The 16,948-nt window shown below is 48.6% G+C and overlaps 1 protein-coding gene across 2 annotated transcripts; it reads right to left on the minus strand.

Annotated features, from left to right (window-relative positions):
- Window positions 1-4,295: 4,295 nt before the first annotated feature.
- Window positions 4,296-13,157, minus strand: echdc2 (enoyl CoA hydratase domain containing 2). Of its 2 annotated transcripts, XM_088926574.1 has the most exons (11): window positions 12,799-13,157; window positions 11,006-11,073; window positions 10,378-10,465; window positions 9,997-10,083; window positions 8,195-8,287; window positions 7,556-7,612; window positions 7,280-7,467; window positions 6,901-6,951; window positions 6,642-6,689; window positions 5,069-5,183; window positions 4,296-4,629 (listed from the first exon to the last, which is right to left on the minus strand). In XM_088926574.1, exons 1-10 carry the CDS (start codon window positions 13,037-13,039, stop codon window positions 5,106-5,108), a joined length of 999 nt encoding a protein of 332 aa, XP_088782700.1. In that variant the 5' UTR covers window positions 13,040-13,157; the 3' UTR covers window positions 4,296-4,629; window positions 5,069-5,105. The 2 variants fall into 2 exon arrangements, with proteins under 2 accessions (XP_088782700.1, XP_088782699.1); XM_088926573.1 differs by having other exon boundaries at window positions 4,296-5,183.
- Between the last annotated feature and the right edge of the window lie 3,791 nt (window positions 13,158-16,948).

Genomic DNA, 16,948 nt, shown 5'->3' on the forward strand with positions numbered 1-16,948 from the left:
CAATTTGTTAAATTCCAATTATGGAGACCGTGGATAAGCAGCTCACTGGACTGTGTGGATCACGGACTGAAAGCCTCCCACCATGGAGTTCACTACACTTTTAATCCATCGCTGCTCTCCCCCACAGTGCCACTGCATTGTTTATCGTTGCCAGTAAAAGCACCTTCGGAAAGCTAATTCTTAAGGACGGGCGCATGTACCAGGGAGAGCCTGTTGCCTCACCCAGCTGAATCGGTCCGCGATGCAGAATTCAGAGCAAGGGGTCACTTCGGTCCGTTCCTGGAGCCCCAGGTCCGATCACGGGGGAGTCGGGCTCGGATCCCGGAGGGCCAAGGTGTCTTTCCCGCTGAGCAGTCAGTTAAACGATAACATCATTTGTTTCTGAGATGCACGTAGGTAGCTTGTTTATTAAAATCTTTTGCTGTCGGTTCCTCAAAACATCCACTTTGTTAAAAGATCAGGAACTGACCTGGAGCCAGCCTCTGAAGCTCATTTTGCATTGCCACTGTGCACTGTGTGAAATAAGTAGCATTGCCGTGTAACTGAGTGCTCAGGTGAAACACTGGGCCCTCTAGGAGCCAGGACATGGGACAGATAGTAAATGCAGCCAATTAACAAGTACATACCTGAGAAAAGTTACAAACGAGAGAGGGCTATTTGGCCCAACTGCCCTGTTTGAAACTTAGATCCCAGGATCTCATCCAGCTGCTTATAGAAAGAAGCCAGGGTATCGGCTTCAACAGCATGGCTGAATAACATGTTCCATACTCCCACAATGCTCTTGGTAGAGAAGTGTCACCTGTTCTCGATATTAAATGCACTTTCACATATTTTCCATAGATCCCAGATCCCAGATCTGGTCCAAAAGAGTCTCATTTCTGGTTTGTGTAGCTGTTATTTGGAAAACATCTTTATACAAAATGTTGTCCACAGGCTGTACTCATCTGACATTTGAATTTCACATACAGGTCACGATTTTTTCAGGACAATCAGGGTGAAGGTTTTCTCCAGATGTCCCACCTGGGATTTGAACCCACAACCCTGCAGCTCCACTGCCATTACTGTTGAGCTGTCCCTCATTTAATTACATTAGTTTCTTAAACAGCTGGGTCGTTCCCCTTTTCCTCAGTATGTCTAAGTGATTATGTAAGAGCTGATTAGACCCGGTTCCTGAGATGCACAGTTTACGGTGACACGAGCCTTTCGCTATTGGAGCACCTATTCCGACATGCCCAGACTGTTAGCGAGTGTGAATGCATGTGGGATATGTTTCTCTGTGAGCCCAGGCTGCACTGTACACAAGCAAAGTCCCCCTGTTGATTCACAAGTGAGGGAGGTTTCATACCAGGAACTTTAATTCCATGCTGAAGTTATATGATGCAAACTTCTGTTTGATCCCGTCTTAAGACCAGTATTTTCACGGTTTCACCCCTTTGTAGAAACGCCACAGCTCGTACAGGCGTGTCTTTAGAAAACCTTAATGGGTGCAGACGAGCTGTTCCCAGGTTCAGTAATGAGTCCTGTAAGGGCTCGGCTGGATTGAGAGCCAGGGGATCTGCAGGGCAGAGTGGATCCCAGCCTTGATCTAGTCAGTCAGTCTTGGGCCCTGAAACGTGCTGGCCTGCATTACATCAAAATGGAAACCTACCTCTGAAGTCCAGAGCCCTTACCTGATGCTTTATTGGGTAGGAGAACACTCTAGGAAACTGAACCCCCCCCACCACCTCCCATTATGAGGAATGGGATATTGACACTGGCGAGTCAAAGCTTTGATGTTAAATTCCTCAAGACCGTCGGTCTCAATGAGACCCCCTCAAACTGTACTACTGATCTTCAAACCTCATTGTTTTAGCTGCCTCACAGAATCTCATAGGTGCTTCATAATCTGTGCCCGGCTCGAACATTTTTCTCAAGTAGATGACGTCAGTAATAAAGAGAGCTTCGCTAGAACACAAAGCAGAAAGTTCCCACTAAGACCAGTGTTGGCAGTGCAGTTTCCCAGTGACCCTCAGTGATTTATTATTAGTAGTATATGTACTGGTTGTGCTGACACTGGCTGGGGGCAGCTGTAGGGATTGCTGCTGCCCTGCGGTCAGGGTACTGGTCAGCCATGTGCTTCTCCTCTCCACCTCTTTGCTCTTGCAACAAGAAGCTGGCTTGTTTGCCACTCGCTTCCCTTTTCTTCAGTTCCTGGCAGCTCCCTTTCTTATAAAATCAACATTTACTGGATTAGTAGCAGTATCGTCAGTGCAGGAAACAGGCTGCACAGGGGGTCACTTACCATGGGCTGGTCTTCAGCTGGACAGTGGTTTTCTGGTAGAGGTTTCCTGGGTGTCCACCAGGCCTGGCCAGGTCCTGGCGTGTCTTTCTCCAGCCTGGCACCGCGCTGTTCGAGAGGAGGTGGAAATGCTGTTGAAAGCCAAGGAGTTTTGCGCAAGCGAGTTGTTTATATGCCTGCGTCTGCTGTTAAGCATGTCATGCTCGTCTCTTCATTTGGAGTAAATTTGCACAGATGTGAAATTAAAAAATATATCTCTTGGGGTCGGTGGGGTTTTCCAAGAGAGTGGCGTGGTGGCAGCAGGTTAGCGCTGCCGACTCATTTTTTTCCCTGTGATCCTGGGTTGAGTGTAGATTGAGGTACCTTCTGTGTGGAATCTGCATGTTCTCCCTGTGTTGGCATAGATTTCCCTAGTGATCTGGGTTTCCTCCCATTACAGCAGTGCTGATTGGCTTCTCTGTGTTGTCCCTGAGTGTCTGCATGCCCTGGTGTCATAGTTAGGCTAGGGTTGGACTCTCCATGACCCTCTAGATAATTGTATTAGAGCCACTTGAAAACAAGTCTCCTTTCTAACCCTGTCAAATCTATTGAAATAAAAGGTTGAGGAGAAAGGAGGATGGACTTGACTGATGACTTGCTTGATAAACAGGTGCAGTTGCCTTATTAAATCTCCTGTTGGCTCTCTAATTCTATGCATCCTTATTTAAGGTTAGTTATTTTACTGAGTTCTGTTCAAATTCTTTTTGCCCTTAAGATGAGTGTTTGATGAGTGATTTTCCTTTTCCACAGTAGTTTGAGCTTACTGGTAAGGAGTGTGAAGACTGTCATGGACATGTTTGCTTGATCCAGAGCCCTTCCTGCGGGTTTTGTCTATGCAAGACTAATGTAGTGAAACCAAGCTTGCAGAAAATGCCTCATATTAGCAATTGTAAAAAGTAGAATTTTGAAAGCGGTAAATTATGACGGATGGATTATTTTATGCAGTTTATAATGAATGTTCGGGAGGGATAACGAACAGTCAACTTCAGTAAGTCTCAGCTATCAGTATTTCGTAATCACCTCTGTCATCTTTTCCTCACCTACAACATTAGAAATAATGTACATAATCACCTTCACTCCCTCACTTGTCATCTTCACCTTTCCAGCTGCCCCGGGTCTCTCCTCGTGCTGCAGAGGGGTCCCAGCCTCTTCGTCCTGTGGCCAAGAGGCTGGCCCTCAGCCAAGCAGATTAAGCCAAATTTTTCATGACTAAAATACGAACCTTTCGGTTTGCTTAACTCTTGGGTGGCGTTATGAGGGCAGCGTGCTTCTTTTTCCATGCACTGGAGAAACATGGGGAGTTGAGGGAGGGACTCCTGCAGTTGTCATTGATCGTTCCTGGTGATGTTAACTTGCTACTGAGACACGCTTCCAGCACACGTGGAGGAAGACGACGGCGGATTTTTAAAATAAAGAATGTACATCCTCAGCCGCTGTGGTTCCTGTGTGGGTGTGTGTGTGATGATGTCCGGTGAATCTCGAGGCGGGTCGGGCTGGTGTTTGCTGTTGCCTGAGTGTTGCAGGCGATGGGAGGTTCCCTGTGAAATGGAAGACCGTGGTGTGGTACCAGCGCTGTACTGCAGAACCAAGGGCATCGGCCCCGACTCCACACTGTGAGCAACAGGCCTTCTTGGGGGAACGTGCTGCCCAAGTACATTAGAGAGACAGACTGGCCATGTTTCATTATAGTTTATGATGCAGAACTTCACTTTACTACAGATAATATTTGCTCAGCTTGCTTATTCTTCTTCTCACTGGCTGTGGTGTGTGCTATTCCCTAGCACCTTCAGAGTGCATGGAGAAGTGATCAGACATTGCACTCATAACACAAGTGAGATGACAGGGCAACAGGCCAGCAGTGCCAGCGCCTTGGCGCAGACAGGGCAGCAAGGTACTGTAGTCAGGTAGGGTGAAGGGCGGTACTGGAAGACATACTGGCCTGAACACAGCGATGAGACAAGATGGCTGGAGTTTACGAAAGGTCAGTAGAAGCATTTTATTTTCATTACAATTACTTCCAGAGCATTGCAAGTTACTGAATCATTGCATAGATGTGCAACCATAGTCCCCCTCTCATCAGCGCCCCCAGCTTGGTGGTATTAAGCCTCCACACACAGCAGTTTGCTTGACCTCACACATCTGTCTGGTCAGCTGGACAGATTCCAGTCTCTCTTCAGCACACAGCGTAGGTCTTACTGCCTGGAGGAGGGCTTGGACCACGGTGGTAGTGATGCACAGCTGGGCTGTGGCTGAGGCATGGGCAGCAGGCATGATGTCATCCAGTCCTCTCGTCACAGCCCTGTCCTTTTCCTCTGTAGTTTTTAAGGAAGCAGGACACTTGAGCACACAAGTCTGCACTGTATTCATCTCATTCAGATCTCATTCAGGGTGGCTGTAGGAGCGAATCAGGACAGGCAACTGGCAGTTCCACACCCTTGCGTATAAAAGGGGCAAGAGGAGAGGAATTTAAAAATCTATCCCAAAAAAGTTTTAAAAGAGGATGAGTCGCGTCTTTAGCTGAAGCAGACAGAAGACTGGAACAGCTACCGCTGAAGCAGACTTGAGCAGCTTGTTATAGTGGGGGCGCAGACAGACAGGAAACTCTCTGAAAGAGTACACTCTAGTAAGCGCTTGAGCCAGAGCAGGATGGAGGAGACTGGATCTCAAGACGACATGTGCAGGACGGGATGCGAAGGGGAGTTCAAAACCCGACAGCGCTGGGGCGGGTGGAGGGGGGTCTGGACACTCGACCTGAATGGGCTGGGGCCGGTGCCGGTGCCGCCCGTAGTTACTCCCCCGTGTAGCGTGGAGGCCTCTTCTCGATGAAGGCAGCCATGCCCTCCTGCCTGTCCCGTGTTGGAATGACCTGGGAGGAAATGGAAAGGTGAGAATCACAGACATCCTCCGGCAGCACCTGGGCTCTCGTCGCCTCTAAAACCAGCAGCAGCTCTCTCTCTCATAGCACGAAAGAGAGTCCAATAAGTAAAATGCTGTGATGAAAATAACTCAGGACACATAAATATAGAAGATCTTCACTGTGCAATACAGCTGTTGAAGAGGCATCTTTCCTGGCTTTCACCCCTAGAGCTTGTTTTACACCACAATAGCTACAGCAGTACAAGTTCACTCCAGCTTGTATCCAGTTCTGCTATAGCTTCATTTCTGAAAGTAGATAAGGGGATGAAGCACATATTTGGTATCGTTCCAGCTTCTTTAACCTTGCTGATCCGGCAAATACTTTGATAGCGCAGGAACATGCGCTCTCGGGTATGTCTAGGTCACCGCTCTGTATCTCACACGTCTAATTTAACCCTCTGACCTCTTGCAGCTCTTCACAGGTTACTCTAATTGAAGGGTTCAAGGAAATAATTTGCAACAAAAAAAAACACTGGAGTTACGAGGATCAGGGTAAAACTTTTTGGATGTTGAGAACTTAAAACCCGCTGAGAATTTCAAGGTGAGCAGAAGTTTGCTGGAGTGCTGTGGAAGAATGTGGTAGTGGGCGGAGCCACGGCGAGCACTGGTAAGAAGTCGATGCCCCTAACTGAGGGACAGGAGCACCGGTGTGAGGTCAGCAGGGACCAAAAATAACCCCAAAAGGGGTGAAATGGAACAAAAAGGCAAAAAAAAAGAAAGGTGTACCGCTGTGCAACGCGACCTCCAGGCTGGGCTTACCCTGTTTAACGGGGTCCAGCCTGGGGAAAAGGAGAACCCCTCACACAGCGGCGACCAGACTGAACTGGCCCCGTTTAGCAGGGTCCAGTCTGGGAGAGCAGGGCGCGCAAGGCCAAAAACAAAACAAAACTCAGTGTGTGGAAAAAGGTGTGCCCGCCCCGGTGAAGACATTGCCTTACGCGGCTGCAATCCCCTCTGGGACCGTCAGTGTAACACTCCCCCTTCCGGGGGTGACAAGTGCGCCTTTATAGGACCTGCACAGCTGTGGCTACAAAGACGAGGCCTCCACACTGGACACGCCCCTGCGTAATGCCACAGCTGACATGTCCCTGCAGCACACCCCAGAAGTGAAGAAGAGGTGGGCCAGTTTTGAATTTCTCTCCACATCCCAAAGTGGAGATAATACCAGACACGGTGATAGCATCACAATGATGCAATAGCCAGCGTGATCACACGTTTGAAGATGCAAACCTCAACACATTTAGAAAGGAACACTGGTGGACACACTACAGTCGGAACCCACAGGAGCACGCCGTCCGTGCAGCAGTGTGGGGGTGAAGGGGGGTGCAGAAGAACACTGCCCCCAACCCACCCCACTCACCCCAACAGCCGTGCTGCCCCCCGTGACCCCTTCCAGCCCCCAACTCACCCTGGCGTAGCACATTCCCTCGATGGCCATCCCAGTGGAGATGTCCACCTGCAGGGCCCAGCCGGACAGGCCCGGGGAACGAGAGGGGAAGGGGGAGGAGGAGGAGAGGGGCAGAGGCAGGAAGAGGGCGAATTTCCAGAGGTGAGAAACAGGGGGAGAGTGGGGGGGAAAAAAAATGACAAGTCGCAGGTCAGCAGCACACACCATGGTGAATGGATGAATGGGAGGATTTGGATGAATGGGTAATGAGACTCCATACCTCAGATCCTCTGCTCATGGCCTCCTTTGCCATTCGGACAGCAACCGGAGCCTGAGGATTAGAAGAGAGGGAGTCAGACACAAGACACGGGCACGCAGCCCCACACCACACCAGAGCCAGACGGCAGACCCTGGTGCAACAGTGATCACACTGCCGTATAACAGACACGGGGAAGGAACCCAAGAGCGATGGAGTCACGGAGAGAGACGGAAGGTTCAACAAACACACATCCGGATTGTCCTGCGAACATTTGTATCTGAACGTGGAACAGGGAAGCTCAGCGGTTTAGTTTGTTGCGCTAAGCTCTGGAGAGAGAGAGACCGTACGAGGGCGAGAGTGAAACTGGGAACCGCGGACACCAGACATCCGTCAGCCGCACCTGTGGCAGTATCTCTCGGGCCAGGTCCAGGGCTGCCCCGTAGGCCGCGTCTCCGGTCGGGTTCTGCTCCACGGTCCGGTTCACCAGGCCCAGCTCCAGCGCCTGCGCCCCCCCCAACCGCCTTCCCGTGAAGATGAGCTCCTTCGCCACGGCGACACCCACCACTCGCGGCAGACGCTGGCTGCCCCCTGCAGGACACCGCACAACCGGCAGCATTCAGGACAGGCAGACAGAGGCTGATGGGTCACAGCGGCTGTTATCCGTCTTATCGCTCACCAGCTCCAGGCAGAAGCCCTCTGGTGGTCTCGATCAGGCCCATCTGTGCAGAAGAGGCTGAAAGAAAGGATTGAAGTCATGCCTTTGAGCCAAGAGTGCACAGTATGTGAGGAACAGCAAGAAAGCACAGCTGATTACCCTATGCCAATTCAACTTTTAAAAAAGTTACAAAAATACAATTGCAGATAACTTCATAGGGGAATGAGTGGGTCGGTTAGAGCTCCTGCAAAACTAGTTAAAGAAATTATATTCTCGTCCGCCTCTAGGAAAGCTAAAGCAGAAAAACCCCTGGGATTCCCCGGGCAGCTGCTGCACACGTGACCAAGTGTCTCCCAGGACAGATGGGATTTAGGCGGCCAGCATTCTCTCAGCTTTTAGCGCAAAGCCAACTCCTGTGACCAGCTGGGCTCCTGCGAGCTTGCAGTGACGTCGCAGTGCGAGACGCCACTCCTCCAGTCAGCACCTGGCATCCTGTATCAAATAATGAAGGAGCCCAAGAGCTGGAGCTGTCTGACAAGCACGTCTGCAGGTCCTTGTGCCCTTTGCGAGGTTTTCAATGCGGTCTCTCTGCGGACATGCCCAACCCTGACCCACCGCAGTCCCCCAGGACTCCTGTGTGGGCAGGCAAGGATGGCTCACCAGCTGTGCGGAGGTCACAGGCCAGTGCCAGCTCCAGGCCCCCTCCCAGGGCAAAGCCATCCAGGGCAGCAATCGTGGGCATGGGCAACACCGCTGGGGGGCAGAGAGAGGGAGATCAGAGGAGATGAGAACATAAAAGGTTACAGGCAAGAGGAGGCCATTTTACACCTGGGTTTTAGTCGTTTCTTGAACACAGAAGTAGGACAGAGAACAAGGTAAGGAAAGCTAGCTCTCACACAGCAGGACACCCACACCACTAAGAAAGTCCCAATGTATTCATGCTAGGGTCTGGAACAGCTTGTCAGATACTTGACTCTTTGCAGACCAGAGGTGACTTTGTTGACTGCTGGGGTTTCTTTCTATTTAAGTTTAAAGTTATAATCTGGATGGTTTACTTGCACAGATTATGCCTATAATATCTCGGGAAACTGAAGACATTTTACACTTGGTCACACTGTGCTGCCTATGCTTTCACTGATTATGTTGTCTTTTTCTTTTTTTGAATAAATAAATGTACAATGAAGCAGAGCGATGGAGTCTCTCAGTGCAACAGACAGGGCGTTTCATTTGGAGAGTCCAAACCCCTGCACTCTGCTCATGTTTCTCCTCTTTACACTGCGTCCTTCATGCGAATAGAGAATGAAAAATTATACATCCGAAGTCTGGATTATTTTATGTTTCCAAATTGGGTTCAAGAGGAGGATAAGAACAAAATTCAAGCATACAGCACTATTCAAAATGTTTGGAAGCACTGTGCACAGAGACAAGAGGAGGCAACAGCACTTTTCACATTGTCCATGAGGGAAAGGGTTAAGCGCTCCCTGGAGCCCTTAACTGTTGCTGGGCTGCTTGAGAAATAACAGATGTCATAAAATTAGGCATACCCCCTGGCAAGGGCCCAGCAGGACTGAAACTGTGTCAAACAAACAATAACAAGATGCTCCAGGGCTGGGCTGGGAGGGGGTCTAAACGATCTGTGCATTCACAGGGGCTCTCCTTTGATGTACAAATGTGTCAGTCAGGGAGGGTGGTGGGGTTACTTACCCAGAATCCCTTTCATCTGCTGTAACTGTGTGTCTATATAAACAGTATACTGTACCTCGACTCAAACTTTGAATCGCACTGCTACTCTGTGGCCGTGTCATTCCTGTATGCATACACAATCAACTCACTGCGCACAACTGCACAACTCACAGCGAACCTGACTAAGAGAATTCCTTTTTCTACATCCACCAATACCCTCACTCCCTGCACAGAGACCCGCTTAAACTACTGCTGTCTGACTGCGATAGCAGCCCAAGGCCTCTTCTTTTTACTAGGTAAAACTGCACAACCAGGGAGCCTGCATGCTGCCCAACAGATCTTCACAGGGAACCTACATGTTAAATATGCAATATGTTCTTTAAAGTAATCCGGTGAGGTCGGGTTTCCTAACAGCTATCTGCGTTTTCATACATGCTCCTTGACAGTTTAGAAAGAAACATGTATCCACCCTCTCTCTTGTAAACGAGCTTCACCTGAGAAGTCTTGGGGAAAAAAGCATGCACTGCAGACTTAATAATAGTATTTACATTCATCTCCCATTCACTGGCACATTTAAGAGCTTCACAAAATACCACCTTCAATGGTTGCATAGGATATGAAAAGTCAAGCTGGACTGAGTGGACTGAGCTGACTCATTGCTGATTGGTAGAGAAGCTATTAGAGGAAGACAGGTGAATGCAATTTTATTGAACAGCGCTTGCAAATGTATTCCACCCCAAGTCTTACAGACCACCTCTCCCCAGTGCACAAATTCTCACCGATCTCCGTCATCATCGAACGTAGTCCGTGCACAAAGAGCTCTGCTTCGGAGTTACTCATCTGAGCGCGTTCCTTCAAATCAGCACCTAGGTGGAAGCAGACAGCATTTCAGAATTCGGGGGAATGAACTCCTGATCGCTGGAGAGAATAAATCGGAATAAAAGCCTGCTGCATCAATGTAGGAGTTTCCTTTTTTTATCTCATACTACAGCAAGAACTTTCAGCGCTTATCGTCCTCACTGCAGTAAGAATGTGTTGCTGTTAATGTCCCGTGAACTGAAGGATGAAAAACTGTGTTACCCTGGGTGGGGTAAGGAGGCCTGTGAAGAATACGGTTTTCGCTGAATGAGATTTCACCGGGCCCTCACACTGGCACTGACCTGCGCAGAAGACCCCCTGCACCGCGCTCCGGAACAGCACGACTCTGACTGCGGGGTCGTGATGGAGCGCGGACACCAGCTCCCTCATCTACAGCACAGGGGGAGAAGGGGACAGGAGACTGAGCTCACCAGGGGAGCAAGCAGAAACACCATCAGAGCACACCCTGGCAGCAACGTCTGCTTGCAAGGCAATGACCGGTATCGCAGGCTATTCCAAATGCATTGCACAATCATAACCTGAATGGTAGGATAATCCTGTGATTTTAAATTCGACAACATAACTTAAAAAGAGTTCCAGCTTTTTTTGTTGCTTCCCCTCTAGAAACAGTGAGGAATATAAACATGACTTGGCCGTCGACCACAGCGTCTGCTTTCAGCTCAGTGTTTTTTCCATCCTGTATTGGCTGTTTGTTCATGTTTTTGCAGGCGACGCTCTGCCCTCAGTGTTAGACGTGACCTGCCAGGTGGCTGCCTTTCTTATCAGAGAAGCGAGCTCCTGTGGCTTTTTGTGCAAATTCAAATTCAAAAGCTTCACTGGCACGACCGGCAAATGGCCGTGTTGACTGAGGTGGGTAAACTGTTATATTCCTCGATATCAGTAGACAATAATATCGGCGCTGCCGCTTACCTGGCTCACAAACACCTTCCCCAGGGCGTTGCGGGCTCGCTGCTGGCACATCACGACTTCCGCCACCCCTGTGGAGAAGCCGAGGGAGGAATAAGTAGCAAAGGAAGGCGAAAGAGCGGGGCTGAGAGAGGGCGGTCAGAGGGTTGAACCGGACACCGCGGTACCGTTTCAAGACTCGTGGGAGAAAGAATAAAGGTAGCAAGAACAGGTGTTTCTGGGTGTCAAAACATTAATCAGAGACCTGAGGTCAGAGAAGCTGGGAGATAAGGGATAAGGCACATTCAGTTATCTACTTTAAGAAATATAACTGTCAGAAACTGAGGTAACAAGCAAGGGATATACACTGAAGCACAAAACACTTTATTTGGTAGTTATCGTGCTGCAGGAACTCCCAGGTGTGGTAAGACCGTCAGGTTTGAAGGGTACAGAGTCAGAATCTGTCCCAGTGAGGCTGGGGGGGGGGGGGGGTGACAGTCAGTGAAGACAGCTCCGCAGCAGCTGCTGTGGGAAACACTGAAGACGCGTCTTCTGTGAACTTTAAAGGCATTACTGAAAGCTGGAGAGCAAAGTTAGACTGGTTGCTGTAATTACTCACGACGAGATCAAATGAAGGCAAGAAGACAAGGTGACCTTTCAGGAGGGTTAATGTTATTTGTTTTGGTGACACCATTATTCAACGCCCTTTACGGTTAGCCTGTTGGCTTTTAAACCCACAACCCTCCAGTCAGAAGTCCGGAGCCCTGCGCTTTACGCCACACTGCAGTTCTGCAGAAAAGAAGTTTGTTTTAACACCTCTGGCTTACTGGGTGCTTCTGAGGGCGCACTGTTTCCCCTGCTCAGAGTGACTCAGCGGCTCTTTCCCCTCCACTGAGCCCATTCAATCCATCTCCTAGGCTCATGGGTAACTCTGCAGGGCAGGTGCAGCTCCTGAGACCCAGTGTGGCGCAGGGCCAGCCTGGGCGGCTGCAAAGCAACACCAGGACACCGAAGGGCTCAAGTGCGTCACACTCTCGCTTTTCATCCACAGGTGTGGGGGGGTCACACCTGTCCAGCAGTTAGATACAATCCAGCCTTCGGTACATTCGGTACGGCCACAGGAGCCACAAACCAGACACCTGGCATTTCAGGCTGCATAGGGTACCTCACTTCTATTATAGACTGATGTGAAGTAAAAATAACTACACACGCGATCCATAAACAAAACCTACAAGAGCCTGCAGAGTCCAAACTGAACAGTGGAAGAGGGGCTCCTGTCTCTGCTCTCTGTGTGTCAGTGCTCTGCTTGCTGTTGCCCAAGGCAAAAACGTTGTGCTGGCAAAAGTTGAAAGGAAGGCAAATTAATTTCAACACTTCATTAGTCTGGTACTGTAAGAGCCACCTGAACCAGAAAATTACCTGAGCAATATATTTTTTTTTAAATGAATTTTAAAGAGATTACAACTGCTCACAAGCCACAATTCCTGGAGCACATTCATACACCACACAGTCTCTGTATTCAGCTCTGCCGACTTTAACCCATCTCCTCTCACTCGTCAGAGCAGTGATAAAAACTCGGCCGCAAAACACTGCACGTCTTTGTACTACACCCAGCAAACACTGGGTATAGTTTTTTTTACCAGTGCGCGGGTGGGTATTCTCTTCTGTATGTTTGAACGCTTTGATTCTAACAGAAAAACAATTCCCAAGTGTTACTACCGCTACACGACTACAGGTAACACTGGGGACATCGCAGAGTGACGCTGCTCAGATGATCCACATCAGAATAACGCAAACCCCCCCGAGCCCTCTCTCACCTGTGTCTTCTCCGTCCAGCCGGTTTAAATACACCTCCACCGAGTCGGGGCTCCACGGCTCCGAGTGCAGCCCTCGAGCGTGGATTCGCGGGGACCCCAGGAGTCCCGCAGCCGGTTCGGACCGCTTCTCCCCGCCGGGCACAGGGGCTCCTGCCCGGGCTGCTGCGCCCACCGACAGCGGCCTGAGGCCAGCCAGGAGAGCTCTGCGCGGCCAGGGAGAGAGTTTCCTAAGCAAAGTCATTGCCGTTTGCTTTCCCAGCTGGGTCACTCGCCTCGGAAGTAGCCGTCCGCCACACGGTTTATAACGAGGAAGTTCAGATTAAAAAACAAGTTTCGGGAAAGGATATCCCGCCCACCCAAAGGAGGAGCCTGGGTGAAGTAAGGGGTATGGAGTGGTGGAGGGTAACTTTTAAATCCGCACACCAGTGATCGGCAGTTCCTGGCACCTGTGGAGTTGCAGATTGTACAGTTTTACATTACTTCCATCTCTTTCGATTTTAACCAGCTGCCTGCTCTTGTATAGACTTTCGGATGAGTTAAGACTTACCGTTTTTCTTTTTGTTTTCACCCGGAGAGTGCTACCGTAGGCCTACCTGTTTATTACGCCCCCCAAATATAGGATTTTGAATACGTTTCCTTATAAATGCAAGACATTACTGTTTTAAGTATCTGAATTCTCGCAACTCGACTACAAAAACGGATTTTGAAATATTCCAGTGGACACCACCAGATGGCGCGAATGGGCTAATGACGAAATGCAACAATTAAAATATTTAGTAGGCTCTTTCAACAAGTCCTTTCATCCTTGTTCATTCTGACACGCAAGTTTTTTTTTAAATTTGTCCCAGACTAAAAAAAGGAGCATCAGGTTCTTTTGACCTTTCTAAAAAGATCTATGTGACCAGTGGTGATGACACTACGGAATACTAAAAAAAAAAATCTTTTTCGTATTTTGTTTTTTTTTTTTTGCAGCTGCGCAAGTTTTAAATCTGACCTTTGTCTTGATATTGACCATTGTGTCCTGATTGGCTCACACTAGGACTAGCTGTACACTAATTGGAGGTGTTATAAAACACTGGCTCGAAACACTCGATCGAGTCTCTTTAAATCGGGTTTATTTACTATTAACAGACGAATATGAAAAATATGGTAGGTGCACAATTTGTAATAAAAAGTTTTTATTTTTTCATTAAATATTATGGAATTGTTATTAAGTACTTTGAATCATCATCATCATCATCATCATCATCATCATCATCATCCTCCTCCTCCTCCTCCTCCCAGTAACAACAGAGGTGTCCAAACCCAACCTTGGGGAGCCCCGATCCAGCAGGTTTTAAATAAGGCTGCTAAATTACTACAGATTGGGAACAATTTCACTGTGATCAATAAGGCAGGTGTTCACTTAAATCAAGTAATTTAGTGATCATGTGTGACCCAACTCTGAGTGTCCTTCAGTCTCTATGGACCACAGTTTTGTGAACTGAACAGCACACTTGCTTAAATAATTAATATTGCTCAAGTGTTCCCAACAGGTAAAAACTCTAAGAGTGCCTGGTTTGGGGGCTCTCCAGGATCCCTGATTGCAGCAATATGGACTTAAATCAAACAAACCTAAAAGCCATGCCTCTAGACTCCATTCTTTAAATTTTGTATTAATGCAGTTTTAATAACATCGAAATGCAACAAAATAAGTTAGCCAAATTTAAACCGTTAAAATCCCTGAATTAAATTTCATTTCAAAAACATACAGAGCATCAAAGAGTCTTACACTTGGGGATGTGATAAACTTACAAAGTTAGCAGGTGAAAGTCTTTTTGGTAGCAGATTGATGGATGTGACACAGGTACTGTAAATTCCTTATGTTGATTAACAGGTGTCATCAAGGGGCTGTTCTGGGAAAGGCACAAGCTAGCAGCTTACCTTGTGGGTACCGCCACAGGAAAATCAACCTGGCCTTAAACTGGGCTTCTTCGTGCCTGCTCACTGGTTTTTCACTGGAAGGCTGCGGTGTCAGGAGGAGCCCACAGGAAGAGCTGGACTACAACTAGACCCTCCTGTCCAGACCGCCAGCCCTTGACCTCCCCATCAAGCGCTCGGTTGTACACGATTAGGGACCTGTGCCTCACTCCCTGATGACCGACAGAGTGTCCACACAGAGCCCTGCTTCACTTCTATAAGGGACTGGGCTTCACTGTAGGCGAGTGCATCCGAGATGTTGCTTCAAGAAACTGAAGGCACTGTCTCTTGACAAGCAGCGAATACCAGTTCCCTTCTGTGTTGTACTTTCTTCTTTTCCGCCAGGCTTGACACTGCAGAGGTTAACTCCCTGCATCACCAGTGTCCGATGAACTCACTCATGACGAGCTGACGTTACTTGCTAATTCAACAGTCCGAGTCACTCGTGTGCGTTTCAGTCCATTGGTCAAAATGACGTCAAAAGCATTTAGTCAATTTACAAAATTGGATGTATCCAAAAAGATGCATTTGGGAACAGAATTCTAAGTTTCTTTTGATGCTCAGTATAGTGTATAAAAAACGTATAATTTTTCTAGCTGCTTTCAGACAGTCCAGGTGACTGTAGCAATTAAAACCAGGCATAAGCACGAGGCATTGGTACCACATTACAATATTCTATCTGGCTTATTAGAGTTAAAATGGCATCAATCTGCACCCAGCGCACCCTGCTCCACTGAAGAATTTTGCCAAAAATAAAAAAAACAGCCCATTTTCTTTCACGGCTATAAAACAGGACAATATAGCAATTCAGGTTCTCGGTGCAGCACAGGAGGCATTCCACCTTGCATTCCAACACAGTCCCCAATAGCCAATTTATCCCAGCTTATTTAATGCTGCTTCACAGTCTCCCCTGCGCTCAGTATTGGGGTTCTTCCTGGCTAGAGCTACTCCTATTCTTGCAGTTACTTTCTACTTGGTTTTTTGGCTTCCTGATCCTGGTTTGTTTTCGGCTACGTCTCCTGGTGTGTTGGTTTTGGTACTTTGATTCTCGCTCTGGTTTCGACTCTCGGCTTCCTTACGGCTTACGGCATCGCTTCTGGTTTTGTACTTCTGCACCGGCTTGTCTACCCTCGGCTTTCGGACCTCGGACTGTTCCATCAACCATACTTCTGGAAATCGCCCTGGTTTTCTGCATAGGGTCCTCACTACTGACTCGTAACGAGGAGAGGCTGTGTGGGTTGGCACGGAGAATCCTGTGCCCAGGGGACAGTGGGAGAGGACTGAGCCATCGAGGGGAGAGAGGGACTGGTGACTAACTGGCCAAACAGATGAGCCAAAGATATTATTACTATCTTCATCATCTGTACACTTATATAGCGCTTTACTGGACACTCCTCTCAAAGCACTTTACAGGCAATGGGGGCTCCCCTCCACCACCACCAATGTGCAGCCCCACCTGGATGGTCATCAGTCTGCTCACCACACATCAGCTATCAGCTGGGAGAAGAACAGAGTACAGAAGCCAATTCATAGATGGGGATTATTAGGAGGCCATGATTGGTAAAGGCCAATGGGAAATTTGGCCAGGATGCCGGGATTACACTCCTACTCTTTTCGAGAAATGCCCTGGAATTTTTAACGACCACAGAGAGTCAGGACCTCGGTTTTACGTCTCATCCGAAGGACGGCACCTTTTTACAGTATAGTGTCTCCATCAACTAGGGTATTAGGACTCACACAGGCTGTAGAGTAAGCACCCCCTACTGGCCCCACTAACACCTCCTCCTGCAGTAACCTTCGTTATTCCCAGGAGTCTGGCCAGGCTCCCACTGCTGAGCTTCAGCTGGTTGCCAGTTGTGAGTTGCAGGGTGATATGGCTGCTGGCTATAAAGGCTCTCTAGTACTGGTCCTCTTGACGCCAGTGTCTGCTGCTTCTAGGTCCAGCTGGACTCAGTTTACTTATTTGTGTGGATAGGCAACTTTCACATCTCTTACAGCTGAAAACAATTCAAAAGTCTGATTAGTCCAATTATTAGTTTGATGAAGGGTTCAATTAAATAATCAAGACCTTAACTGGCACAAAAACCAGCAGACACCGGGGTCACAGGGCCCTGGATTGTTTAGCTCTGGCCTGAGTCAGGGGTCAAGGGTTAATGGTCAAGGGTCAGGGGTCAGCCAGGAGACGGGGGGT

The sequence above is a fragment of the Atractosteus spatula genome, chromosome 11, assembly GCF_055471065.1.
Source record: "Atractosteus spatula isolate fAtrSpa1 chromosome 11, fAtrSpa1.hap1, whole genome shotgun sequence".
NCBI classification, from domain to species: Eukaryota; Metazoa; Chordata; class Actinopteri; order Semionotiformes; family Lepisosteidae; genus Atractosteus; species Atractosteus spatula.